This window comes from Crinia signifera, chromosome 3 (assembly GCF_055691185.1).
Source record: "Crinia signifera chromosome 3, ASM5569118v1, whole genome shotgun sequence".
Taxonomy (NCBI): domain Eukaryota; kingdom Metazoa; phylum Chordata; class Amphibia; order Anura; family Myobatrachidae; genus Crinia; species Crinia signifera.
The window spans coordinates 106,006,317-106,034,264 of record NC_139219.1 but is presented as its reverse complement, the minus strand read 5'-3'; the positions used below and the strand labels follow the sequence as shown (position 1 = coordinate 106,034,264).

The following is a 27,948-nucleotide window of genomic DNA, read 5'->3' as shown; positions in this document are numbered from 1 at the left end:
TAGCTTCAGCCTAGAAGTGATAGCAATAGCAGAAATCCATATAAAATCTTGGTGGCCAACATGACAAAAGTCTGACAATGAACTCTTTAATAATTCTCCAACAGAGTTACACTTCTTGGCTTGCCCATGAGGAAGATGCATCCAGGAGAACTGATAAAGTTAGACCAAGGAGCAACAGAACCAAGCCCAACTTGTAGATTTGAGCTTTATTTGAATATGTTAATATTCAGAAAGTATATACAGTACATTAAGAAGCGATTATCAGTTTGTATAGATTGCTTATTGCATTGGTAGCATCAGTTTCAAAACCAGAATGGTCAGAGAAAATTCAACCTGTCATTTATTCTAGATCTAGAACATTATGGCAAAATAAGAAATAGAAGGGTGGGTGGGTATTAATGGACAGACCTATTTACTGCCAGATAGAGTTAAAAGGCACATCATAGTATTTCCACGGTTAAACAAAATTCATATATACACAGTTTATGGCAGAAAATTATACAAGAATATCACCTTGCTGATAAAGAGCGATGAGTGAAGCCAAACATTGTGGATTTCTAAATATATGGACATGTGGTTAATACCACAGTCCACCATTTGCACCGTGGCTAATTTAAGATTCCAAAGCCTTTTCTGAACAGAAGTCATTCTTTGCTTATTCAATTTATTTGGAATCTTTAGACCTCTTCAGGATGCCAACCAGTTGCACATTCATTTTCAATATATTTTTTGCAGTGCTTTTTGATTGTTGGGATCAACAGTGCAGATGTGACAGCGGCGGCGTGCCCTCAGATCCTGTGCACACACTGATGGAGCATATAAAAATTCACCCATACTTTCAAGTATTTCAACTCCTGGTGTTAGTAAAAAGGAGTTTTGTTTATTGTAGTTGTAATTTTGATACCTTTTTTGACATTCTGTATCTTTTTTAGCACAATCTTTTGATTTTAGTTCTGAAAGCTGTATCAGTTAATACAAAAATTGTTATTTAAAAAAAAAAAATCACCCATATTAATTTTCATGGAAGAATAAGGCAAGACACTGATAGATCACTGTAGGCTCCTGGATTGCAGTGGTCTCTGTAGGTTCCTGGGGTGCAGTGGTCTCCCTGCAACCACTTACAAACCCCTGCCAGCCCAGTGATCATGGTTTTACCTGCAAAGTTTGGACAGTACAAGCAGAATTATTATTGGGAATGGAGTGTACAATGGGTACTTTTCTACACAGTTGGTGAAATGTAATAGGGTGAGAGTATCAAACAGTTTGAGATTTGGTAAGAAATCTCCAGTTTTTTCTAAAGCGGCAATTATTTTCACTGCAAAACCAGTTTGATTTTGCAGTGTAAAGGATTGCCGCTTTAAAAAAAACAAAAAAACCTGAGATTTCTTACCAAATCTCTCACTTTCTAATTCACTCATCCTATTACATTTCACCAAGTGTTCTACATTATACACCAAACTGCGGAGGTCTACTAGGTGGAAAGTAGTTAATATTGATGAAACATCAGTTTCCATTATTTAAATAATTTTAAAAAAGAGAACCATTTTAAATTTGTTTGAGAAGTTTTGTTTCCTGAGTTACACAACCAAGTTTAATTAAAGTCAACATAAGAAAAAAAAATTGCAATTGTAACAAGGCTGGGTAATAACAATGTTGTTGTATATCATATGTCGATTTCATTCATTCATTCAGCACAGCTAGATATCATTAACTGGTGTGCTTAAAGAAATGTTTTGTCTTCAATCGCACTTAGTGTTAGCGAACTTAGCGCTTTTCACTCCCATAAATTAAAGTTCAGAACGAAGATTAAACTGAAAGACATAATGAGGGTCCAATCAAACAGACAGCTGTGATAGCCATTGGCAAGTAAGGGACCGGAGGCTCTTCTCACTATATATTCCATGGAAAGTTCAACAGCAATTTTGCCCTCTTACAGTAAACAGGATGAGAAGCGAAAGAGCATGGTGTTATATATGATCTGCTTTAAATGAAAGTGAACATGCATTTAATAATTTGTGATATTTAAGTGCAGTGGAAAAAGCAGACTTTCTGGGAAAGAGAACTCATTTTAACTTGAACATCTTCGTTACTGTAAACACTGCATCTGCAGATGTGCAGTTCCTTGTTTTTCCTTCTGGGTGCAACGTTCAAAAAGGCGATTCTGCAATGTCCACTAATCATACATGGGAAGGCACTTCCAATTATCCTTCAGATCAAAGCTTTGGATTTCTCACATTACAGGGAAACGGCCAAGTGCTTCTTTCAGCTTCTCTGCAATCTGGAAACAAAAGAACCAAAAAGTATTTAGACTTATTGCATTGTGTTAATTTTATAAATGTTTTAGTCATGTATAAATTGCTGTCTTTACGTTTTTAGAGTCAAAAGAAATGTTTGATCGTATAAACTGTGCTGCAAATAACACAGTGTTTACTCTGGGCTAAATTATAATCTGGTGTCCACTTCTGCAACTCGGCCAAAGTAGAACTCTAATCTTTATCTCCTACCACTCTGGTTCTGTGTCCTGTCAGATACAGGTCAAATTACTCACCCTTCCCTACAAAGCCTTTAATACCAGCACATATCATAAATCTTATAACAATATACTCTTCCTCTTAACCTTTTATTCTCTTCACCACATCTCCCCAGGGCCGGGACCAGAAATTTTGAGGCCCCATACACTGTTATCTCTAAATTAAAGAGGTGATCTAATTTAATCATACAACAAGACACTTTTTTTGGTGTGTGTGTGTGTGTGTGTGTGTGTGTGGGGGGGAAGAATATCAGTCAGTTAAGTAGATAAGGGTACTGAAATATATTTCATGTAGAATAACAGCAGAAGAGTGACTAAAAATCTTACGGTTTCATAAAACTGTATCTGCTGTTCCAGGTACAGACGAATGACGCTGTTATAATCATAAATTCGATTGGAGTGAAAGTGATTCATTTCAGCTGCGGACAAACAAAAAAATTGAGAAAATACGCTTTTGAGAAATTAAATTAATTTTGTATTGTAATGTATAGGAGATTTATCATAATGTAAACTTTCACTTTACCTTGAAGTGCAAACGACATTGTGCTTACTCGCTTCACCATGTTTGACTTTTCCTGTTGTGTAATTTTACTGGTAGCCACCAATTTATCACTTTCTTTAACTTTATCAATCGCTGCCTGCAAAGAAAAACACAATGGAATAGTGAATATAAATATACTTTATAGAGAATAAACCAATCAGTTTCTTGATATGATTTCTCAAGTACACTCTATAAAATGAAATCTAGAAGCTGCATGGTTGTAATTGGCAATATATATACCTGTCCTCTTAAGGTTTGCTAAATCTGGCCCAAAAGATAATAATATTAAAATGTCAATATGGGGGTTTTCACTGGTTTTTGACCCGAATGACGACACAGTCGACATGGACACAGTTTCCAGTGCACCACATATGCTCACTTCGCTCGCAATGCTTCGGGCATGGTGCCTCTCTGCGCTTGGCACACTATTTTATTCTCCCACCACGCCCTAGTGGATGGTAGGGCATGAAATTCCGCCTGTCGGCTCATAAAACCCCATGTCGACCTTTTCACTGTCGACCTAGACACTGTCAACCTAACGCTTGTGTGGACCTAATGACCTGTCGACCTAAACCCATGTCGACCCAGAACCATGTCAACCCAATAATTGTCGACCAACATGCTGTAGACCAAATGACCGTATCCCATTTGTGCTGGGGAAGGAACAGCGGTTCCCTCCCAGCACATTAAGTTCTGGAGCATGTGCTCGCAAAACATGTAAGGGATCCAATTTCAGGAGTGATGTTGCCAGGCAGAAACTGCGGTCTCGCTCAAGGGGGTGCTGCAGTAGGAGGAAATCCGTTCTACTATTCTGCAGAATGGATTTCTTCCTTACATAGGGGCTCACAGCTGAGCAGCACCGTTGTATGTGATAAGACCAAGACAGGTAACGTTCTCCTAGCTATGGCAATATCACAAATAACCATGCCAGGCAAGTGGTTAAAGAAAAAGGAAAAAATAAAAGCAGAAAAAAATTGGATTTTCATAGCCTAAAAATGGTGAAACCTTAAAATGTTTCTTTAATAATCTAAAAGTGATGTAGACACTCACAAGAAAATTGGATTTATATATGATCTTCATTAGAGTCAAATGAGTGTTACAGATTTATAGATGTACAGTACACAGTTAATGTAATATTTAAAATTTGTATATTCCTATCAAACTAAATAGGTTCAACAAACAGGTGGTTCACTAATACAGAACAACAAAACAGAACATCATCATTTTAAAGGTTTGCAGCCCAAATCATTATTAATCCTACAGCTCTTGTCATACATCCAGGACTGGATTGGTAGAAAGGTCACACATGCCTCCAGTATACGATCCAGGACCCCAGAGCTGTACAGCTGCCATTTATTTATTTTATACATATGGTATGTAGTAGGGATTAAAACTATAGAGAGTTATGGTACTGTGGGAAGAGTTATAGAGAACTAATGACAGAGAGGGATAACAAATGTAAATTTTGACCTGCAAATGTATTGCAGCATGGACAATACACACACAAAACATTTCAGGGATAAGTATATACACTATTCTGGCTTGGGGATAAATGGTTTAATAGGGACATATAAATATAATCAACCTACAGTATGATACATCAAGTCAAATGCCTCACATTACCCGGAGACAAAATATGGGGAACGCGCTAATATCCAACCAACTATAGGTCTTGACAGTTGAAGTTGCCTTTTGGTCTGGTATCCAGAAAACAGGGAGGAAGTTGGATAACTACGCAATTATATTTTATATTAATACAATATCCTATATTCTAAATATTGGGACACAGTTAGTATTCCGGCGCTTGGGATGTCATTAAGTCAGACTACTGACAACAGCAAACCATCTAGCGTCCAGAAGATGGCGCCCAAATGCAGACATTAAAGAAGATGCATACAACAAAATCCTGATTGTAAGGCCTGGTGGGGGTGGAGAAAGTTAGGTTAAGGCACTGGGGAAATTTTAATGTTGGGCGGGGCAGGGGTTATGGCAGTGGTTCCCAAACTGTGTGCCGCGGCTCCCTGGGGTGCCTCGGGACACATGCAGGGGTGCCGCGGGTTGGTGGTCCAGGACCAACTCAAATTATTAATGGTCAATTATTTATGAGCAAAACCAGTGCTGGTGGCTGCCAATCATAAAATGTGTACAAACAGAAGCAAATCCTGCCCTTTACCACATAACTGCCGCTAAGAATTGCATATAAACCCAATCTACTTAATTTTTTTGGGACCTAGGGGTGCCGTGAAAAAAATTCTGATTCTCTAGGGTGCCGTGAAACAATAAAGATTGGGAACCCCTGGGTTATGGTTAAACTGCAGGAAAAGAGGCTTAGGCACTTAGAAGGGCGGCTAGGTTGGTTGAAGTTTTATTTAGGCGGCGGAGAGGCAGGGTTGGGCAGGGATGCAGGGGGAAGGTAAGTATACTTACCGGACCCTTTTCAGGTTCTCTTCATCGGGATACCTGTGTTGGTATTCTGTTCACTGGCATCCGGTTTGCTGGTCATCTGTTTGTATACCTAAATCTATTATGAGTGCTGATATTTAAGAAAATCAGGATAGCAAAAGATACGGGGCAGTGAAAGGGGACATTTGTAATTAGCCCCAATATTTCGAGGGGCCCCAGACCCTCTGGAATCTTGGGAGTCCAGATTCTGTATCTCCCTGCGCTGTTCCGTGTGCAGCGTCCTACTTGCAAACAGTGGGCAGAGATCGGCCTGCTCACTGCACTTATGGGAGTGCTCTGCGCTACTCCTGTCCTCAGCAGCCCCATGGATCTAAAATCACCGGCATCCTGATCGAGTCTCACTGCCCGGATACTGAGATGATGACGAGAACCTGAAGTGTCACCATTGATGCACAAGGCAGCCAGAGCTGTGATCCAGGAGCACACTTATCCAGGACCAGTGGACTTGGTGAAGGTGGGATTTAAACTGTGCTATGGCAAGTGTGATGCACTTTGCATGGGGAGCAGCATGGCTGCATAAGGGCATTATAACATATATAAGTCTGTGTATAATGTAATACACACACATTTTACACAGTATATACAGATGGAGCCTTCTTCAACTAGCTCTCTCTGTATAGCCATGGCTCACCAAGGTATATTGTTCTCAGCTGCAAGACAATACATAAAACAATACAGTAGGGGATTAGCATAGAATTAAGTCTGACAGCTCTGGCTCACTTAATCCTATTAAAGGACTTGATGAGGATGGCTTTATCTGTACATACATACATACATACATACATACATACATACATACATATATAGCACAATTTTTTTTTCTTAATAGTGGGATGTGCAGTTATGGGGGATGTGGAAATGCTATCAGTGCATGTTATGTGCGCTTATACTGCTTCTACTCCATGTATGATGGGGCATGTATTAAGTAAATGACAGGGGCTGCTATACATGCAGGGGCAATGTATGCTGTTCTAACCCCTGTAACTATCATTTTTTTTAGATGCAGGTGGTGTTGCCCATACACCACGCAGGGGCAATGCTGGTATGTTTGTGGCGGGTGCCAGCTCTAGATCTGCACAGGAGACCTCGTGTGAGGAGCCAAGCCACCTGTGAAGCTAGAGCAGCACATTTAGTAATGCATTCATCAGGAAGTAAGTATTGGCTGGGGAGACATGGGACTGGTGGCAAAGAGACAGAAGGATTCTGGGAGAAAAGGGTGAACTGGAAGGGGGAGTCTGAGAGACACTGGGTAATGGAGAAGCCAAGAGACTAGTTAATGGGAAAGCCGAGAGACCCAGAGGAATAGGGGGCTGTGAGACTCAGGGAGAAGATGAGACTGGAGCTATACAAATGATGATGATTGAGGCTGAATAAATACAAGCAGTAATGAGCACATGGTCAACCACCACATACACGGAACAATCCTGCATCAATCTCAAATTCTTCTTCAAATGGCCCTCTTATATCCAAGTTGTATATATTCAGATGGAACAATGCCTTTGAATTACATTTTGAGGTGCTGACCACTACTTAGATATAAACCTGAAACACCCATACAAGAAAAAGTAAGTAATGGTATGGGTGCGCTAAGAGTATTATGATCACAAATAAAATATAATTTTTATTATTTTTTATAAAATGGTGAATTATAAAAATACAGTAAGTGAAAAGATGGAAAAGGAAAAGAAGTATTAAATATGGCCACTGCCTACAGTCACCTTATCAGAGGTCATTTATTCCCTATATGTTCTCTGTGTCCCCTGGGTCTTGCTGTATATTATTCCACACTGTGTGGTTCCTATTTGTTTTCACTAGAACTAGACCTGTGAGTAAACTCATTTGTATCAATATTGTCTTTTCAATGAAAGATTCAAATAACACTATCTTTTTTTTGTCATCACAGACTTATTAGCAGACCAGAGGAGTATTTCATCCATTGTGTAGTTTTGATTTATTTCACTGTATATAGAATAAGCAAAAAATAGAACTTTTATCTTGTAATGCAAAAGAGTGATGCGAAAAAGTGTTTGATGAGCATATAGAATTCATGGTCAACCAAGTCTGTGACTATTTTTCTGTCATAGTTATCGGCTCTGCTTAGATTACTCCAACACTTTTAATGGACATAACCGCAGGTTAATTAATGTAACTATACTTAGCTCTCATTCATGTACATTTTCAGATGTTTATTGCTTGATATCCCAATTAATGATGTGTAACGGGCCCCAAGATTTATGTTGCCTGCCCAGATAAGATGAGGAACTAATCTAGAATATATAATCATAGAATGTCCAATAGTACAAACATGTTCCAGTCCCACCAAGTCACACACATGTATGAAATGTTTCAGGTTTACAGTATGTAATGAAAAAAAATGTCCTAAAGCACCTTGTGGGCAGAGATAATATCTGGAAAGCAGCTCAGGAAACCTTTGTACTCTGTATTGGTTTCCATCAGGAAATGCAGATCTTTCTTCGGCTGAAAAAAAGCAACAAAAACACAGATACATTATTCCAGAGGTTCCCAAACGTGGTCCTCAAGGGAACGTAACATTCCAGGTTTTAAGAATATCCATGGGTCAGCAGAGATTGTCAAATCAAATTAACTTAGACACTAATTAAGTCACCTGTGTACAAGCATGGATATTCTAAAACATAGACATTTAGGGTGCCTTGAGGACCACGTTTATAAACCTCTGCATGATTCAGTTGTATTCATACAGTATCTAATTAATTTTGGTAAATACAATGTAAATATGAAATGTTTAGTATATCTTCTCTAGAAATGTAAGCAAAATGGTGCACCTAAAGGCTGGAGGTTTTCTACCCTTCATAATCAGCTGGTGGTTTCACGGTCATACAAATATTACTGGAAAGAGTTTTAGGGTTGATTTATTAAGGAGTGCAGAAGTTGCTCATAACAACCAATCGGCTTTCAGGTAACATTTGTCAAGTACATTCTATAACATGAGAACTAATGATAGCTCCACTGTTCCACTCTACTGCATCAAATCCTTTATTTGTTATCTTTTAAACAGGACAATAGGACATCATGATTGCAGCCTTTTTAAAAGAAACATTTTATTTAATGCAATTAGTACAATGCAGATATTTAACTCTGAGCCCACTATTTGGTAAATTGCAGGTTTAATATTTATAAACATACCATTGCATATTAAATTCAAATGAAAAGTGTATGAATGTTAATAAACTTAACCATATAAGATATGTTGCTATATATGAATATTGGCAGATATTACAAAGTGTCAAATACAAAGGTCCTGACATCAGTAGTGGTTTTACCAGCTCAGCAACCAAATTAGAAGTTCCTTTTAGATCAGTTCATGATCTTACGTGTCTAGCTTTACCTGTTCTTCCACCAGGTTGGCTATTGCTTCATAGGTCTTCCCCGCTTCTGTGATAGCGCTGTTTAAATCAGTTTCACCTGTGGAGCGGCAGATTTAACAATTAAAATTCTGAAGCCTTACCAAGAAACATTTCCCTGCTACTGTATATGCATTTTCAATAAGCTCTATGACAAGTAGACAGAGATGTATTAAACAATATACTGTATATGTGACACTTGCAAACACAGATCCACTGCATATGGCCCGCAAACAAATAACATAGGACATACCTAGATAGCCACTGGTGCCGAAAACTTGGGACAAATTCTGTAAAGCTTTTCCAATCTTCTGATATTCCTTGGGTAATGCTATTAGGAAGAGACAGAGTAACAATTTAATCATGCTTTTTACTGTAACTGTAACAGGCCACAAGATTTTGCATCCTGTTATATCCTGTCATATGGCAAATTAGTATGGAAACTGATGCTACTGCAGTACTGTATAACTTACATTTTCTTTAATGAAAAGTGTTCAATTTTGACATTTTAATCAGCAATACTTGACTGCTGTATGTCATAATATTAACAGTACATCGCAGCATAAAAGCCGAAGCTGCCATACTAGAACATATGACGCAGTGGATTAATGTTGGGCAGACATCACAACTGGATAGGTACTGTATTTAAAATTTGCCGACCTGGAGGTGAAGTCATTTTCGGTGGTTCCTGTGCTATCACATCTGCATGATATATCGGCATCGGCCATGCTACAGGACTGACATATTAAATCTGTTAACTACGTCATTCACAAACATACTGGGGTAAATTTACTAAAATGGGAGTTCTATTGAAGATGGCATACTGTCCATAGCAACCAATTAGATTGTACGTCTTATTTATTAAGCACCTTCTAGAAGATATTAGATATAATCTGATTGGTTGCTATGGGCAACATCCAATCTTCAATAGAACTTCCATCTTAGTAAATTTACCCCACTGTTTGTACACTTTTGATGCACTTGCGATATATTGTTCATCAGCTGTACAAACATAGTGTATACCCAGGAAAAAAAATTTGGTATCCCAATTGCACACTGAGTGAAACATAACTACATAATAATCAGATAACACAGAGATTTTGGTTGCATATATCTGAAGATATAGGGCTAAGCCCCCAGGCCGTACGTCAAGGCATCTCTGTCACTGGGGGTCCCTAATACTGGGTATGGGTCTGGTGTGGGCCCCCAACATGCCGACACAGTCGGAGTACTCCAGGGCAGCTTAGCCCTATATCTGCAGATATACGCAACCAAAATCTCTGAGTTATCTGATTATTATGTAGTTATGTTTCACTCAGTGTGCAATTGGGATACCAAATATTTTTTCCTAGACAGAATTGCTCCTCCCTTTTGGCACCTGAATGACACACCTCTGATTGAGCAGCTTACCAACAAAAGTATAGTGTATACCCAGCCTGAGTGCAATCTGTAAGGCAATTTGCAATATTGCAGCAGAATTTAAATATATGTTTATTTTACTTAACCCTTTGAGTGCCAACATCTCTTTGAGATGCGTAAAATATCAAAATGCCAGCGTCGCTTACATTTGTTATATAAATTAAAATAAAAAACGTTTCTATATAAAAAGGTCAACATTACAGGTCATTATGATGAATAAAAATGTTTGCTTGGCATTTTTACACCTATTTTGACAAATTCCCTTGGCACTCACAGGGTTAAGTAAATAAATAAATACTAAATAGAAAACAAAAAATGGTACTTGTGTAGTTTCATGGCGCCCGCAGCGTGGGTGAGCCCCGCAAGGGGACTCAGACGCATGGCGGCATGCTGGCGCCGTAAAAAGTACACTAGTACCACAAAAACGAATAGATTATGCCAGTGGTTCCCAAACTGTGCGCCTAGGCTCCCTGGGGTGCCTCGGAGCACTTGCAGGGGTGCCTCAGGTTGGTGGTTCAGAACCAATTCAAATTATTTATGGCCAATGAAACAGGCAAAATCAGTGCTTGTGGCTTCCAATTATAAAATACATGGGGAAACAGAAGTGAATCATGTTCCCCACCACATAACTGGACCTAAGGATGAAATTTACCCACAACTTATTTCATTTAATTTTTTTTTTTTTATTCTTGGTAACAAACTTTGGCCTAGAGGTGCCCTGAAAAATATTCTGATACTCTAGGGTGCCGTGATTCAAAAAAGTTTGGGAACCTCTGGATTATGCTATTTCTATAACAATTAGTCCTGAAGTCCTGGGTTTAGGAAGCAGTCTTTTAGAACTCAAATACATGTGTGCAAATGTTTTTAGACTATTGATTGTGGTCAACATACGTCCTGTGCATCGTTTCCAGTGCTCCTGGCCCACATTGAGCAAATCCTTCACTCCATCGTCCATCGATTTAGTGAACCTGCTGACAGCTTCACACTTCTGTTCTCTGCATAAGAAAAACATACTTTGGTTATAATCCCCCATGGTATGGTAGCCTCATATTTTATTCTAAAACACCTTCAAACAAGTTCTAATTTTTTTAATTCGGAAAATACGGTTTTGTGTTGCCAAGTGTAATTGTAGAAATGTTTAGTGTCAGTATACCACAACAGCGTATGCATTAAAATAAAGTAATTAGCATGCGGAAACATGTTTGAGAGAAACAGTTTTTCTGATGAAACTGCTATGAAAATACAGAGGAGACGCTAGTTAACTGATTAATCCATTGCTGCCCATGAGAATCCAAACCCTTGGCTTCCTTATCTAACTGCCATAATTGAATTCTCCTTAAACCTCAAAGCGACCTCCCTCCATGAGGAATTACAACACCGAAGAGACACCAGACCCGCTACCAACGGCTCGCCTCATAAGCTGAGTAACTCTTGGAAGTGCTGTGGCGAGTGTGATTTCTGCTGCTATAGAGACACTGGCCAGCTGGCCAGAGACGGACTAGGCTCATTACCACACTGTTGCACTAGATATTTTTAAGAACCACCTAATAGCCATCCATGGCACAAACCTCTAATTGTGGGATTTATAACCCCTTAGACTGCAGCTATAGAGTGTTTATTACCATCAATTACACGGATGTGAACATTATCGTTTTCTTTACACATCACCTTGCATGTTAACCATGGGAATCGTCAGTGGTGGGTGGGCCAAGCTTTGGTCCAATCAGTGGGTCCCTGTGCACTTTTTATTCTGTTTTATTGATTGAAAATGGGGGGTGTTGTGTGAAATAGAGTGGCCCTAGAAGAGGTACCTATGTACACACTTCCTGGCGCTCGGCAATTCCAGCAATATTAGTTTAGATAGATCAAAAAATGGTGCATAAGGAAATCCTACAGCTGCAGCATACACTCCCGTGAGCCCGTCAGGCGCACAGAAAGAGAAGAAATGGATGGGGGGGGGGGGGGGGGGGGGTAGGAGTGAGTTGCGCTGCTGATTATAAATAATTATACACTAGGTGACTATATAAAGATGAATGCAGGACACACTGTAGCCTTTTTTATATATAAATCTTTATCTAGAAAAAACACATACATTTACAACAAACATATACAGTAATAAATATAAAATATAACATATGAATGTAATAAGAGTTGGGATCCCAAAACAGCTAATTTGGCTTGGATATCTTCACAGCAAGATATAATTATGGGCTCAGCAAATGAGATATGGCTTGGAGCTGACGGTATTCTGCAGGTAATGGTTGCAGCAAGAAATATGTTATATAAGTAAGTTCGGTTTTATGTAGGACTGGCCAGTCAAGTATACATACGTTATTAGGCAGTCAAATATATTGTATGCTCACCAAAGTAGTAGTTGGTAGGTGCTTAATGCAGGCGGTCCCGATTGATGGAACTAGGGAACCCCTCAGGTGGAAATGACTACTCCTCTCGGCAGCACGCCGGTAAAGCAACCCCGCAGTGTGGGGTGCAAACACCGTTCAATCTGCGGTGGTAAGGAGTGATTTTAGAGGATGATGCGCCGTCCTGCAGTTGACTCTGGTCTCCTCCGTACGATGTAGTTAGGCTGTGCGCAGCTGATGGCCGGCAGCTCAGGATGGAGATGAGCCGCACTTCAGCTGGGGGAGCACAGTCGGCGGTCAGCCCAGGGGAGGAGGGTGGAAGAATGCACGCTCCAATGAAGCCGGAGGTACGGAGCTTGGAGCAGCTTGAAGCGGCTAAGTGCCGTTGATGTATGCACAGGATTTGTGCTGCTGGCTGGGAACATGCGAGTCGGCTAATTGCCGGTGATGTTGTACGGCTAGCGCTGCCTCCGTGAAGCTCTGCTGCGATGTAGCTGGTTGGATCACCTTCTCAGGTACAGGGTAGTAACGTGTCAACGCGTTTCGTCCCCTGTTGTATGCTGGGAACTTTTTCAAGACGTCTTGAAAAAGTTCCCAGCATACAACAGGGGACGAAACGCGTTGACACGTTACTACCCTGTACCTGAGAAGGTGATCCAACCAGCTACATCGCAGCAGAGCTTCACGGAGGCAGCGCTAGCCGTACAACATCACCGGCAATTAGCCGACTCGCATGTTCCCAGCCAGCAGCACAAATCCTGTGCATACATCAACGGCACTTAGCCGCTTCAAGCTGCTCCAAGCTCCGTACCTCCGGCTTCATTGGAGCGTGCATTCTTCCACCCTCCTCCCCTGGGCTGACCGCCGACTGTGCTCCCCCAGCTGAAGTGCGGCTCATCTCCATCCTGAGCTGCCGGCCATCAGCTGCGCACAGCCTAACTACATCGTACAGAGGAGACCAGAGTCAACTGCAGGACGGCGCATCATCCTCTAAAATCACTCCTTACCACCGCAGATTGAACGGTGTTTGCACCCCACACTGCGGGGTTGCTTTACCGGCGTGCTGCCGAGAGGAGTAGTCATTTCCACCTGAGGGGTTCCCTAGTTCCATCAATCGGGACCGCCTGCATTAAGCACCTACCAACTACTACTTTGGTGAGCATACAATATATTTGACTGCCTAATAACGTATGTATACTTGACTGGCCAGTCCTACATAAAACCGGACTTATTTATATAACATATTTCTTGCTGCAACCATTACCTGCAGAATACCGTCAGCTCCAAGCCATATCTCATTTGCTGAGCCCATAATTATATCTTGCTGTGAAGATATCCAAGCCAAATTAGCTGTTTTGGGATCCCAACTCTTATTACATTCATATGTTATATTTTATATTTATTACTGTATATGTTTGTTGTAAATTTATGTGTTTTTTCTAGATAAAGATTTATATATAAAAAAGGCTACAGTGTGTCCTGCATTCATCTTTATACAGTCACCTAGTGTATAATTATTTATAATCAGCAGCGCAACTCACTCCTACCCCCCCCATCCTGTTTTATTGATTGATTCACTTTGTTATGCTGATGTATGTAATAAATAATGTGTTTCATTTTAATATAGTGCTCTCTTAGAGTCTGTATAAGTTTTGCTATTTAATCCTTCCCACAGCAGCCAGATGCATTTATACCACTTTTCAACCAAAATCCTGGGTCAAACCCAGGATGTTTGACCAGAGATTTTGTCGGGCCTCCACACTCATTTCCACTGCACTGTGTTCCCGGGTTTTTCCAAGGTAGACACCGTTTCTACCAAAGGGAAAAACACGGGAAAGCAGGGTAGAGGACTGGAGAGCATCTGCAGGTGTGGGCAGTGGTGACCAGAGGTCAGCAGGGATTGGTGTGGGACTAGTGGGTGAGCAGCAGGCAGCAGGTCAAAAAACTGGGTAAGAGCTGTCTCCACAGCTCGTTGCCTTGGTTGTACCTGCTAAAAACCCTGCTTGATACCCGGGTCACTTTACCCAGGATTTTTATCTTGTATGCATTTACACTGACAAATATCCCAGGTAGGTGCACGTTCATGTGCAAAAACCCGAGATTTTTAGGTTAGTGGAAAAGCTGTAAATGTTGTAAACCTAAAAGCTTGACTTTAGGGACTGGTTTCACAAAGCAGAAAAGTTTGTTTAAGGATTCACATTTCTGTTATGGGGAACATGCCAGCCCCTGTTCTACCCTGGTTACTACAATAACATGGACAAAAAGAAACACTGCATAGAGGAGTATGGCATTTGCTTTAAATAATAGTAATATACCATGGGTATGGCATTGCCAAAAGAATGAGTTACATATACAAGAAGAAAAAAAAAATATTACCAGTTGCAAATGTTTTAGAGGTTTGTCATGTTTTCCACTTCTAAATATGGGGTTATTTACAAGGGAAAAGAGAAAACAACAAATTATACTCACCGATAATCCATTTCTTTTTAGAGATCCCATGGCAGCCATCACTTATTCCCCTTTTCCTAAGTTTAGACAGGACAATCTTTTTCCCTTGGGACGCCCACCTGAGGTATATAACCTCACTCCTCCCCCTGGGTGCGTCCAGGAAAATACTGGGCGGCCCCATGCAAATGCAGGCGGGTACCTGGCTTCTGGGTGTGTGTGGCAGACGGCCTTTGACATCAGCCACCCACCCAGTTAGATTGGCGAGCACTGTAGAAATCATATAATGGTCAGCAACCATTGAATGATTTTGGGCCTGCACGCTAGGCTGCGAATGGATGTTTATGCAAAACATCCATTCATAGTGTAGCGGGGATATTCGCTCAGCGGAAGGGGGGGGGCAGACATTCGCACGGCTGGCAGGCAATGTTTTAAGACTTGCTAAGCAGCGAACTACAACTGCTTAGCGAGCCAACCAGAATGACCCCCTATAATTAGTTGATTTCACTTTGCCCTAATAAATAACTTATTTAGAAGTGGCATAGAATTTCAGTTCTGCTCAGTTCTGCTTCAGCTAGAGGCTCAAATAGACAATGCCATTAATTGCTGTAGCACTTCAGGTTGGTTAGTCCCAGCCAAGAGACCATGCTATATCCCAGGTCGCCGCATGGTAATACCAGTGATACCTTCCGCAGTCACTAACCTGCGTCCCTGCCAGAGCCGTCGTGACCGGAATTTGCTTCCGCCACTCCTGCAACCAGGTGAAGAAGTCGGTTGACCGTCATCATGCTGTCGCCACCCCATGTTCTCCACAGCCACCACAGATGATCAGACAGCAGTGAATCCGGGCGGCCTCCCAGCCCCAAGTTCATAACAGAGGGTATATGCCATAGTCTATGCAGCCAGGCAAGGTCCAGGATTGCCATACTATCACAGGGGGGCACCCCTGAGTGCAAGGCAGGAGAACCACAAGTCCCAGCATGAGGTCCCTGTAGACATCATCCACATATGGGGTGCATGTAAAAGGTAGATATACTTACAAGCTCCTTGGCATGGATCGCGTCCTCTTCTGTCCCTTTAGGCATCCACGTACTTGGCAAAATAAAAAAACACAGCTGTTCCTGATGCCAGAACAAACAATGACCAGCGTTGAATGTAGTGTTTACATTCAGTGCTTCTCACTTCGAGGTGTAAGTGGCCAATCAGGAGCCGACTTTCCGAAACACGGCTCCTGATTGGCTGCTAGGTGGCCAAAAGCGCCATTCAGGTGAGAAGCGCTGAAAGTTAACAGGACATTCAGCACTGATCACTGTTTGTTCTGACATTGGGTACAACTGCATTTTTTTATTTTACCAAGTAGGTGGTTGCCTACAGAGACCGGAGAGGACGCGATCCACGCCAAGGAGCTTGTAAGTATAATTTCTTTTTACATATACCCCATATGGGATAACTACTGGAGAAGGGGACCTATATCTACATGTCAAGGTATGTAAATATAGTATGTGTGTATGTAATTCAGTTATACATTTCTGGTGTGCTTTGTTTTTATTGGGCTATTGGTTCTAGCTGGGACTTGTGGTTCTCCAAGTCCCAGTATGCGGGGAGGCTTGCTGGGACTCAAAGTTCCACAGCAGAACCCAATAGTTAACTTAGCTATTTTTTACACAAACGCTATCAGCCTGGTTCCCACTGCCCTGGGGCACCGGGGACAGCCCATGGCTTCAGCCCGGACAGGGTTAATCCTGGAAGGGGGGACCCCTTCATTGGGGCAGGGTCCCTGTCTGTGCTGACCATCAGGGTTCGGCCGCAAGATCCTAATATAATAAGTGCTGTGCCATTACCCAGGTTGGCCCCAGTGCTGGTTCTCAAAATACTAGGGACCCCTATCTTGGAAACCAGGACTGGCACTTGAGCCTGGTGCTGGTTTAAAAATTATGGGGAACCCCTACTTAAATTGTTTGAATTTTTTAAACCAGGACTGGCTCTTTGAGCCCGGGGCTGGTTACAGCCGTGGGGGGGACCCCACCATTTTTTTTAAATCATTTATTTCTTTTTACAACAAAGCCTGCACGGATATGACTGACCCGTGCAAGCTAAAGCCAAATACCCCTGGGAAATTAGTTGTATTTTCCAGGCATATTTTGCAGCAAATAGAGGCCGTATGTTACATGCGGACGGTTAGTAAATTAGGAATCACCATTAGACTGAATGTTGATTCCTAGTCGTATTCTTTCGATGGCATATGCATTCGTATTCGTAAATACGAATACGAATGTGCCATGAATATGAATTGGTGTATTTTCAGCATTGTAAATAACGAAAATACATGTAGGCAGTCGTATTTGCATAAGACGAATACACCAAATAAAGGCTTATTTACCTTAGTAAATTTCCCCCACTGTCTATTCACGGACTGCATACCATTTCTGCCATGTTTTAAAGATTAGCACATACTTGCCTACTTTTGAAAAATAGTTTCAGGGAGATTATAGTTGGTAGTAGAATTTTGCACAGCACCCCATTGATGGGGCGTGTCATGCTCCACCCAAAGGGTGTGTCTAGTTCCATATATGGAGAGATTGTGAAAAGAGATTGTGAACATGGCACCTAGAAGCGTGGATGTGTACTGCTACATCTGAGAGGAATCATCTAAAATTACTTATATTTAAATGTAGATGAGCCCCAAAGCAGTTAGTAAGAGCTACTATACTTGCTTAAGTGCTGGGAAATGGTGCTAGTGATTCAATGTAAATGTAACTGTCTCTCATTCCCTTTTCCCCCAAAAAATGTAACAGTGTTATGTGGGCTAGGTGAAATGAGGGAAATTGCTACACTAATGAGGGAGAGAGGGAGATTTCTACTATTTCAGTGAGTCTCCTGCAGAATAGAATAGAATAGAACAGAATCAACTTTATTGGCCATGTGTGCTTGCGCACAATAGGAATTTTTTGCGGATTACAGTGCAGCATCAGCAGGGATGAAGGGGGGGGGGGCATTACATACGTTACATTAGGACATTACATGCGGGGGGCACATACCCACCGAGCTGCGCAGCACCTAGGCAGCCATCAGCGGCGCCACTGGTCGTAGCAGCAGCCAGGTGAGTAACATATAAGCAGGGACAGTACAGTTATCACACGGGAACACATACCCGCCGATTTGCTCAGCGCCCAGGCAGCCATCAGCGGCGCCACTGGTCGCCGCAGCAGCCAGGCAGGTGACAATATAAGCAGGGACAGTACAGTTTATCACACTTGGAACACATACCGGGGACACATACCCACCGAGTCGCACAGCACCTAGGCAGACATCCGCGGCGCCACTGGTCGTTGCAGCAGCCGGTGGGGAACAATATAAGCAGGGACAGTACAGTTATCACACAGGGGACACATACCCGCCGAGCTCCACAACGCTGAGGCAGCCATCAGCGGCGCCAGTGGACGTTGCAGCAGCCAGGTGGGTAACATTATGAGCACAGTATGAGGTAACAGTGTGGGCAAAGACAGCACAGTTGTAGCAGAGACAGTACAGTTATCACATAGGGACAAGGGATACATATGGCTGAGTGCACAGTTCCTAGGCAGCCATTGTGGCGCCCTCTTTAATCTTCCTGTAGGGAGAGCCGTGGGCAGCGTGGGTGGTGGCGGCGAGGGGGTTGGAGAGAGAGTCACTGAGGCCTGAGCAGAGTCAGTGAGGCCTGGGGCTGGAGTTGGTGGGGGAGAGAGAGTCACTGGGGGCCAGGGCAGAGTCAAGTCAAGTCGAGTCGAGTGGGGTCTGGAGACTGGGCCTGCAGGAAAGGGAGCCACCGCTGGTCTCCTGAGGGCAGAGGCTCCCTCTCCTGTGGTCTCTCTCCTGGGGATGAAACTGCAAGCTGGGGGGGGGGGGGGGGGGCTACCGCTGGTGTCCTCACGCAGCTTCCCCTCACCTCTCCCTCCGATGGTCGCCGGGAGCCTGGTGGACGGGGTCCTCATCAGCCATTGCGCTTGTGGCCTGCTCGGCTAGAGGCCTCCTCCATACATCCATGTGGGGCCTCCGCTAGGCCGGACCGCCGCTGCCTGGGGGATCCCTCTCTCCTGCTGACCTTCACAGCTTCAACGGGCGCGATTCAATTCCAGCAGTGGGGGGCCGGGGGATGGGAGCTCCGTGGATGGAGCGGGAGCTCCACAGTGTGCGTCCCCAACCCCAACTGGGGGAAGTCGCCCACCCGCAGGCCGATGGTGCTGCGCCTGCTGTCCTGCCGGGGGTGCCGTTTGCAGCGCTTGCCGCCGGGGGTGCACAGCGCTGCCTCCTCTCTCCCCTCTCCGCCGTCACGCTGCCCGCCGCTCCGGAGGCCGGGGATGGTGGAGCTCCGTGGATGGGGGACCGGAGCTCAACGTGCATGCGACCATCCCCGGCCCCCACCGGAAGAGGTAGAATGCAGGAGGGTAGGCAACCATGGTGAAAAACCAGGACACAGTAAAATACAAAATGTGTCGAACACAAAATGCATTTAAGTGTTAATACCTCAATTCAGGAAGTTAAATAACTGACCTAAAATCATATGTTACAACATGGCAATTGCATTAAAGGATAATGAGGAATCTCAATTATTTTACTTAATTCTTTGAATGAAGCTTTTCAGTCCTGTGCTATAAAACTAGAATGTGAAAAGATGAGTTTTTAGGATAAAAAACAAGAATATGTTGCTAGTTAAGTTACAAGCAACTTTTACAAACAGGAAATCCTGGAATTCTTTAAAACCGGCTGATATGTTATGATGGACTATAGGACTATTTCCTGTTTCATAGAACACTGAGACTATTATCTGATCAACATTTGAATAAACATGAATAATTCTAAAACATATACAGTCAGCAGCAGATACAATAATTGGATGATTTTTCCAGTTCCAGAAAGTCTGCATTTATTCATTTGTATATTCTTAATGCCTTTTTAATATTTTGATCTCCCTTATGGGTTTCTCACCAAGATGTATGAAAAGGCAGTAAGTGTCAAATGTGATATAACCAGTGCTATTTGACAATTAGAAGAAGCCCCAGTATGTATGAAATCAGATACCATAGAAAGAAAACACAAATCAATTTTCTCTATGTAATTGCAAACATCTAATGATTTTGCCATCACCATACTATTGTATGCAATGGAGAATTATCTAGATGTATTAAACAAATTATAAGCTCACTGTGATCATACCTATGGTGGCTACTGGGGACACAATGGTTACAAGATCTCACACATGCCCAGTGGAGCCAGATGGGAGGTATAGCACAGGGCACCAGCAGGTATTGCCAGAGGGGGGAGTATTCAGGCCCCCCCTCCGGCAGACGGTATTCTGGTTAACGTATCTAGTTGGTACTGCCCTGGTAAAGCGGGAAGCAGCAAAAGCTATAGCGGCACATTTTCCCAAGTTACTTACAGTATTTCATCCATGCAGAGGTGTTCATTTCCAATGCCCAAGGGAAATGCCCAAGGGAGTTGACATTCAAAATGTCGAGATTCATTAGGTTGACAAAAGGATAACAACACTGAACATGTTGACATACGCATGTTGACATTCAACATGTCAACACTAATGTAAGACGACATTGTTGAAATGCTGACAATGTGTTTTAGTGTATTTGAATCACTAATGGTAACCCTAACACTAATTGAAATTTTGACCTCAAGACAGCATTGGTATTTCCTATCTGGACACTCTGGATTTGTCTACAATTTCACCATGCTCTCAATGTTGACCATTTGTTGTCGACATTCTTATTGGAGACACAGTTACATTTGGGTGGGGTGTGTTGAAACTGAAATTGCAGTGTAAAATAATGCAGCCAGTATTTACCCTGCACAGAAACAAAATAACTCACACAAATCTAACTCTCTATACATGTTACATCTGCCCCACCAGCAGTGCACATGGTTTTGCCCATTTTGAGAACAAATTTGCACTGCGATCGGATCTGAATAATAATAGTCATATAACTATTATTATTTATTTATTAAGTTTCTTATATAGCGCATACATATTCATTCCACAGCCCTTTACAGAGTATAGTTGAACATTCACATCAGTCCCTGCCCCAGCAGAGCTTACAATCTATGATTCCTACCACATGTACAAACAGACATTCTAGGGTTAATTTGTTGGGATCCAATTAGCCTACCAGTATATTTTTGGATTGAGAGAGGAAACCGGAGTACCCGGAGGAAACCCACGCAAGTACGGGAGAATATACAAACTCCGCACAGTTTGGTGGGGATCGAACCCATGACCTCAGTGCTGTGAGGCACTGTTAGTGCTGTGAGGCAGTAATGCTAACCATTACACCAATCGTACTGCCCCTTTTTGCAGACTAGCACACATGGAAGCCAAGAATTTAAATCAAGTTGCATTCCCATTCCCCTACAAAATCCTTTCAAACTCGTCACCATCACATACAAGGACCTCTCGTGCTCCACTAATCCCCACATTTCCAACCTCCTTACATACTCCCTCCCGTTCTCTCTGGTCTGCAACTGGCTACTGCTTGTTCTCTACCCTGGTCACTGCATCATATGCGTGAAACCAATATTTTGCTTTTGCTGCCCTCCTTCACTGGAACAAGCTCCGTCACACTATTAGATGCTCTCCGACCTTGCAAAGTTTCAAACAAACACAGAAAATCCAGTTTTTCAGTTAATGTAATTGTCTGTTTTTCAGTTACGGTCACGTTCTGTGTACCCTGCATTGTTGTAATGTGTCCCATATGTACAGTGCTGTGAACTACTTTTGTGGCATCTTATAAATTAAATGTAATAATAATGAAGTTAGCGTACAATCTATGGATGTCAAGCTGGGTTTAGCATTATTCTCTAACAAATTACCTGAATGATAAGGAAAAACAAAAGATGTCAATTTAAGAGAAATGACACTAACTTGGCTTGGTAGGCTTTAGTTAAGGAATTTGTTTTAGCGGAGATGAGAATGAATTATCCAGGCTGGTACCGCTATATAATTGTCTTTCTGCTTTGGTGAAGAGTCGAAGCAGGAGGCGTTATAGCGCCACAATAGGCGTGCTATAATACATCTCAGTGACTCAAGATAGTTTAAAGTGATTTATAATAGAAGCGCACAATGTGTAACCTGAATAACACAACATATACAACATGTATTGGGTCACTACTTGTCCACAATGGATGCCTATGAATTGGTGACCCAATACATGTTATATATGTTGTGTTATTCAGGTTACACATTGTTCGCTTCTATTATACATTACCTTAAACCAGGCATGTCCAACGTTGGCCCTCCAGATGTTTTGAAACTACACATCCCAGCATGCTTTGCAACAGTTTTAGCATTCTCTAATAGCAAAACTGTGGCAAAGCATGCTGGGATGTGTAGTTTCAAAACATCTGGAGGGCCAACGTTGGACATGCCTGCCTTAACCCCTTCACGACATTTGACGTATATATACGTCATGGCCGGGAAGTACTTCCCGACACATGACGTATATATACGTCATGACTTTAAACTGTCACTGCGTCTCGAGACGCAGTGACAGAGGGACGATGTCTGCTGTCCCTGACAGCAGACATGTCCCTGCATGCCCAGGGGGGGCTGCGATGTCGCCCCCCCGTCGGCGATCGCTGTGATTGGCTGTTCAGTGTGAACAGCCATTCACAGCGTTTTCCTGTGTTACCAGCGAATCAGACGCTTGGTAACACAGGTGTCAATCACCGCCGGGCGTCAGGGGGCATGAGGGGGTCATCGGTGACGATGACACCTCACCCCACCCTCACCCCACCTGCCCCCAAGGCTGTGATTGGTCCGTGGGACCCACGGACCAATCACAGCCAAGGCGCGACATTTAAACTAACGGTGACTGCGCTGCAGACGCCATTCCGGTCTGGAATAGCGTGCAGAACGGTCACCGTGCCTGTCTGCCGTGAATACCGACCTGATCCTTGCTAATACTTACCTGATCCTTGCAAATACCTTACCTGATCACCTGCTCACTGCTTGTAGCGTGCTGGACGCTTCCTGGATCTGACTTCCTGAGACTTCCTGCTGCTGCTGCAGTGTGATAGAGAGATAGAGAGATAGAGAGAGAGATAGAGAGAGATAGAGAGATAGTGACAGAGAGAGCTATATTTTGTGTCTGCTACCCCCCCTTTTTGGGGGTGCAGGGGTTTTTTATATATAAATAACTGTCGCTGCTGCTGCAGTGTCATAGTGATAGATAGTGATAGATAGTGAGAGATAGTGATAGATAGTAATAGATAGTGAGAGATAGAGAGATTTGTGTCTGCTACCCCCCTTTTTTGGGGGTGCAGGTTTTTTTTTTATATATATATAACTGTCAGTGCTGCTGCTGCAGTGTCATAGTGATAGATAGTGATAGATAGTGAGAGATAGAGAGATAGAGAGAGATAGTGACAGAGAGTGTATATTTTGTGTCTGCTACCCCCCCTTTTTGGGGGTGCAGTTTTTTTTTTATACATATAACTGTCAGTGCTGCTGCTGCAGTGTGATAGATAGTGATAGATAGTGAGAGATAGAGAGAGATAGTGACAGAGAGTGATAGAGAGTGTATATTTTGTGTCTGCTACCCCCGCCTTTTGTGCTGATCACTATATCTGAGGTGATCAGCAACTTTTTGGGGGTGCAGAGGTTTTTTTTTTTTATATATACCTGTCAGTTGCTGCCAGTTGCACCAAAGGTTGTGCACCTGCTGCCCCTCACTGGTAATCAGTGTCGCATCACTGATCACCTTTTTTTTTTTTTTGTGGGTGCTGTGTGGTCTTTTTTTAATTTTTTTTCTACACACACTGTGATTTTGTGGGTGTCCTGTGGCCACTGTGCGCTGATCAGTGACGTACATCACTGATCAGCTTTTTCGGCACAGGGTTGATCTATTTTTTTTTTTTTTGATCAAATTCCTGTTGCCTTTGAGCGCTGTTCAGTGACAGACGTTACTGACCAACATCTGTGCTCAATTTTTGGTGCAGGACCTTTTTTTTTTTTTTTAACCCCTTCATTTTTTTTTTTTTAACCCCTTCAATTTTTTTTTTTTTTTAACCCCTTCATTTTTTTTTTTTTTTATAAAGTATTTTTTTTGTTCTGCACTACATACACACAACACACTACATACCCCCCGGGTTGAAATAAAGTTTGTACCCCCCCCCTACACTATACACGTGTTGAAACATTTCACTACCAGTAACACAAAAATAAAAATGGCATCCCAAATGTCCTCCCAAATGTCATCCCAGTCATCCAGAAGAATGTATTCAGTGGAGGAGGCATATGCCATGCTTGCCTCTGATTCTGACACAGCCAGTGAGGCAAGCGGGGAATTTGAAGGATTCGTCTTAAGCTCCTCTTCCTCCTCTGGTGATGAGGGACCCCCTCAAAGACGCCCCCGTAGAGCAGCTGAGACCCCCCCCCCAATAATTGATCTCGTATGGACCCCACCACCAGACAATTTTGAGCCCCAGGTTCCTGAGTTTTTGGCCATGCCAGGAATCCAATTTGATTCCACAGGTCTCAGAGAAATTGACTTTTTCAAATTATTTTTCTCTGATGATTTTATAAATTTAATGGTGGACCAAACTAATTTATATGCCCAGCAGTTTATTGCTCAAAACCCCACGTCATCATTTGCTAGGTGGACCCCTGTAGATGCAGTAGAGATGATGACGTTTTGGGGTCTGGTGTTTCATATGGGCATAGTAAAAAAGCCACAAATTAGGCAATATTGGAGTACAGATGTTCTGTACAGCACCCCATTTTACCGTATGGCCATGACTCGGACTCGTTTTGAGGCAATCCATAAATTTATACATTACACCGATAATGCACAGTGCCCACCCAGAGATGATCCCACCTTTGACCGGCTATTCAAAGTCAGGCCGGTCATTGATCATTTCAGTGCCAAATTTGCAGAGCTATACATCCCTGAAAAATTTATTTGTATTGACGAGTCCCTTATACATTTTAAAGGAAGGGTTAAATTCCGCCAGTACCTTCCCAGTAAGAGGGCAAGGTATGGCATAAAAATGTATAAGCTGTGTGAAAGCACCACAGGGTACACCCACAAGTTTAGGGTATATGAAGGGAAGGATTCAAGAATTGAACCGCCAGAATGCCCCCCCTCCCTCGTAGGTGTTAGTGGCAAAATTGTCTGGGATTTAATGCACCCCTTCCTGGATAAGGGTTATCACCTCTATGTGGATAACTTTTACACCAGCATCCCCCTGTTTAAGGCCCTTGGTTCAAGAGGTACAGCAGCTTGCGGTACTGTGCGCAAGAACCAAAGAGGCCTCCCCAAAACGCACATTGCCCAAGTAATGAGAAGGGGTGAAAGCAGGGGAATATGCACCGAAAATATGTTGTTGGTCAAATATAAGGACAAGAGGGATGTCCTTATACTGACAACAATTCATGGAGACAGTACCACCTCCATCCCTGTACGAGGTACCAGTACCCACACCTCAAAACCAAATTGTATCCTAGATTACAATAAGTACATGGGCGGAGTGGATCTTTCAGATCAGGTACTGAAGCCGTACAGTGCCCTGCGGAAAACAAATATCTGGTACAAGAAGCTGGCCGTGTATATCATCCAGATGGCACTGTATAACGCTTACGTGCTATTCCGTTCTACCGGCCAGAGGGGGACATTTATGCACTTTCAAGAGGAAGTCATAAAGGGCCTAATATTTGGGAACCAGCAGGCAGAGGGCCCCAGTACTTCTAGTACTGGGCCCCGTATTGTACCAGGGCAGCATTTTCCCAACGAAATCCCCTCCACTGCAAGAAAGGGCAGGACACAAAAAAGGTGCAAAGTTTGCTATAAAAAGGGAATAAGAAAGGAAACTATTTTCCACTGTGAAACTTGCCCCGACAAACCCGGCCTATGTATAAAGGAGTGTTTCAAAATATACCACACATCGATGGATTATTAGGTTCATCATTTCACCGTGCATCGGGGGTCTTGCTAATGCCACATAGCACCCACCATTCATTCCACCAGAATCTGAGCTGCAAAATCCAAAAATCACTCCTTCCCTTCTGAGTCCTGCCATGCACCCAACTGGTATTTTTTGGTCACATGTGAGGCATTGCCGTACTCTGGAGAAATGGGGGCACAGATTTTGGGGTGCTTTGTCTCCTTCATTCCTTGTGAAAATGAAAAATTTTGAGCCAGAAGTACATTTTTGTGTAAAAAAATGTAATTTTTCATTTTCACAGCCCAGTTGTACCAAAATTGGTGAAACCCCTGGGGGTTTGAAATGTACACTATACCCCTAGATGAATTCCCTGAGGGGTGTAGTTTGCAAAATGGGGTGACTTGTGGGGGGGTTCCACTGTATTGGTAATGCAACATAGCACCCACCATTCATTCCACCAAAATCTGTGCTGCCAAATCCAAAAATCACTCCTTCCCTTCTGAGTCCTGCCATGCGCCCAACTGGTATTTTTTGGTCACATGTGAGGCATTGCCGTACTCGGGAGAAATTGGGGCACATATTTTGGGGTGCTTTGTCTCCTTCATTCCTTGTGAAAATGAAAAATTTTGAGCCAGAACTGCATTTTTGTGTAAAAAAAATGTAATTTTTCATTTTCACAGCCCAGTTGTACCAAAATTGGTGAAACCCCTGGGGGTTTGAAATGTACACTATACCCCTAGATGAATTCCCTGAGGGGTGTAGTTTGCAAAATGGGGTGACTTGTGGGGGGGTTCCACTGTATTGGTAATGCAACATAGCACCCACCATTCATTCCACCAAAATCTGTGCTGCCAAATCCAAAAATCACTCCTTCCCTTCTGAGTCCTGCCATGCGCCCAACTGGTATTTTTTGGTCACATGTGAGGCATTGCCGTACTCGGGAGAAATTGGGGCACAGACTTTGGGGTGCTTTGTCTCCTTCATTCCTTGTGAAAATGAAAAATTTTGAGCCAGAACTGCATTTTTGTGTAAAAAAATGTAATTTTTCATTTTCACTGCCCACTTGTATCAAAATTGGTGAAACCCCTGGGGGTTTGAAATGTACACTATACCCCTAGATGAATTCCCTGAGGGGTGTACTTTGCAAAATGGGGTGACTTGTGGGGGGGTTCCACTGTATTGGTGCTTGGGGGGTCTTGCTAATGCGACATAGCACCCACCAAAATTCCACCAGAATCTGAGCTGCAAAATCCAAAAATCACTCCTTCCCTTCTGAGTCCTGCCATGCACCCAACTGGTATTTTTTGGTCACATGTGAGGCATTGCCGTACTCGGGAGAAATTGGGGCACAGATTTTGGGGTGCTTTTTCTCCTTCATACCTTCTGAAAATGAAAAATTTTGAGCCAGAACTGCATTTTTGTGTAAAAAAATGTAATTTTTCATTTTCACTGCCCACTTGTATCAAAATTGGTGAAACCCCTGGGGGTTTGAAATGTACACTATACCCCTAGATGAATTCCCTGAGGGGTGTACTTTGCAAAATGGGGTGACTTGTGGGGGGGTTCCACTGTATTGGTGCTTGGGGGGTCTTGCTAATGCGACATAGCACCCACCAAAATTCCACCAGAATCTGAGCTGCAAAATCCAAAAATCACTCCTTCCCTTCTGAGTCCTGCCATGCACCCAACTGGTATTTTTTGGTCACATGTGAGGCATTGCCGTCCTCGGGAGAAATTGCGGCACAGATTTTGGGGTGCTTTGTCTCCTTCATTCCTTGTGAAAATGAAAAATCTTGAGCCAGAAGTGCATGTTTGTGTAAAAAAATGTAATTTTTCATTTTCACAGCCCAGTTGTACCAAAATTGGTGAAACCCCTGGGGG

General features: G+C 42.8%; 1 protein-coding gene across 1 annotated transcript in view; it reads right to left on the bottom strand.

The window, feature by feature from the left end:
* Positions 1 to 843: 843 nt before the first annotated feature.
* SNX9 (sorting nexin 9) overlaps positions 844 to 27,948 on the bottom strand; it is a 148,279-nt gene continuing 121,174 nt past the window's right edge. Inside the window, exons 12-18 of the mRNA XM_083176345.1 lie at positions 11,228 to 11,331; positions 9,171 to 9,248; positions 8,902 to 8,978; positions 7,923 to 8,012; positions 3,054 to 3,168; positions 2,858 to 2,949; positions 844 to 2,278 (exon numbers count right to left, since the gene is read on the bottom strand). Coding sequence (XP_083032471.1) covers positions 2,231 to 2,278; positions 2,858 to 2,949; positions 3,054 to 3,168; positions 7,923 to 8,012; positions 8,902 to 8,978; positions 9,171 to 9,248; positions 11,228 to 11,331 — 604 coding nt within the window. The 3' untranslated portion in view covers positions 844 to 2,230. The remainder of the gene's footprint in view (positions 2,279 to 2,857; positions 2,950 to 3,053; positions 3,169 to 7,922; positions 8,013 to 8,901; positions 8,979 to 9,170; positions 9,249 to 11,227; positions 11,332 to 27,948) is intronic.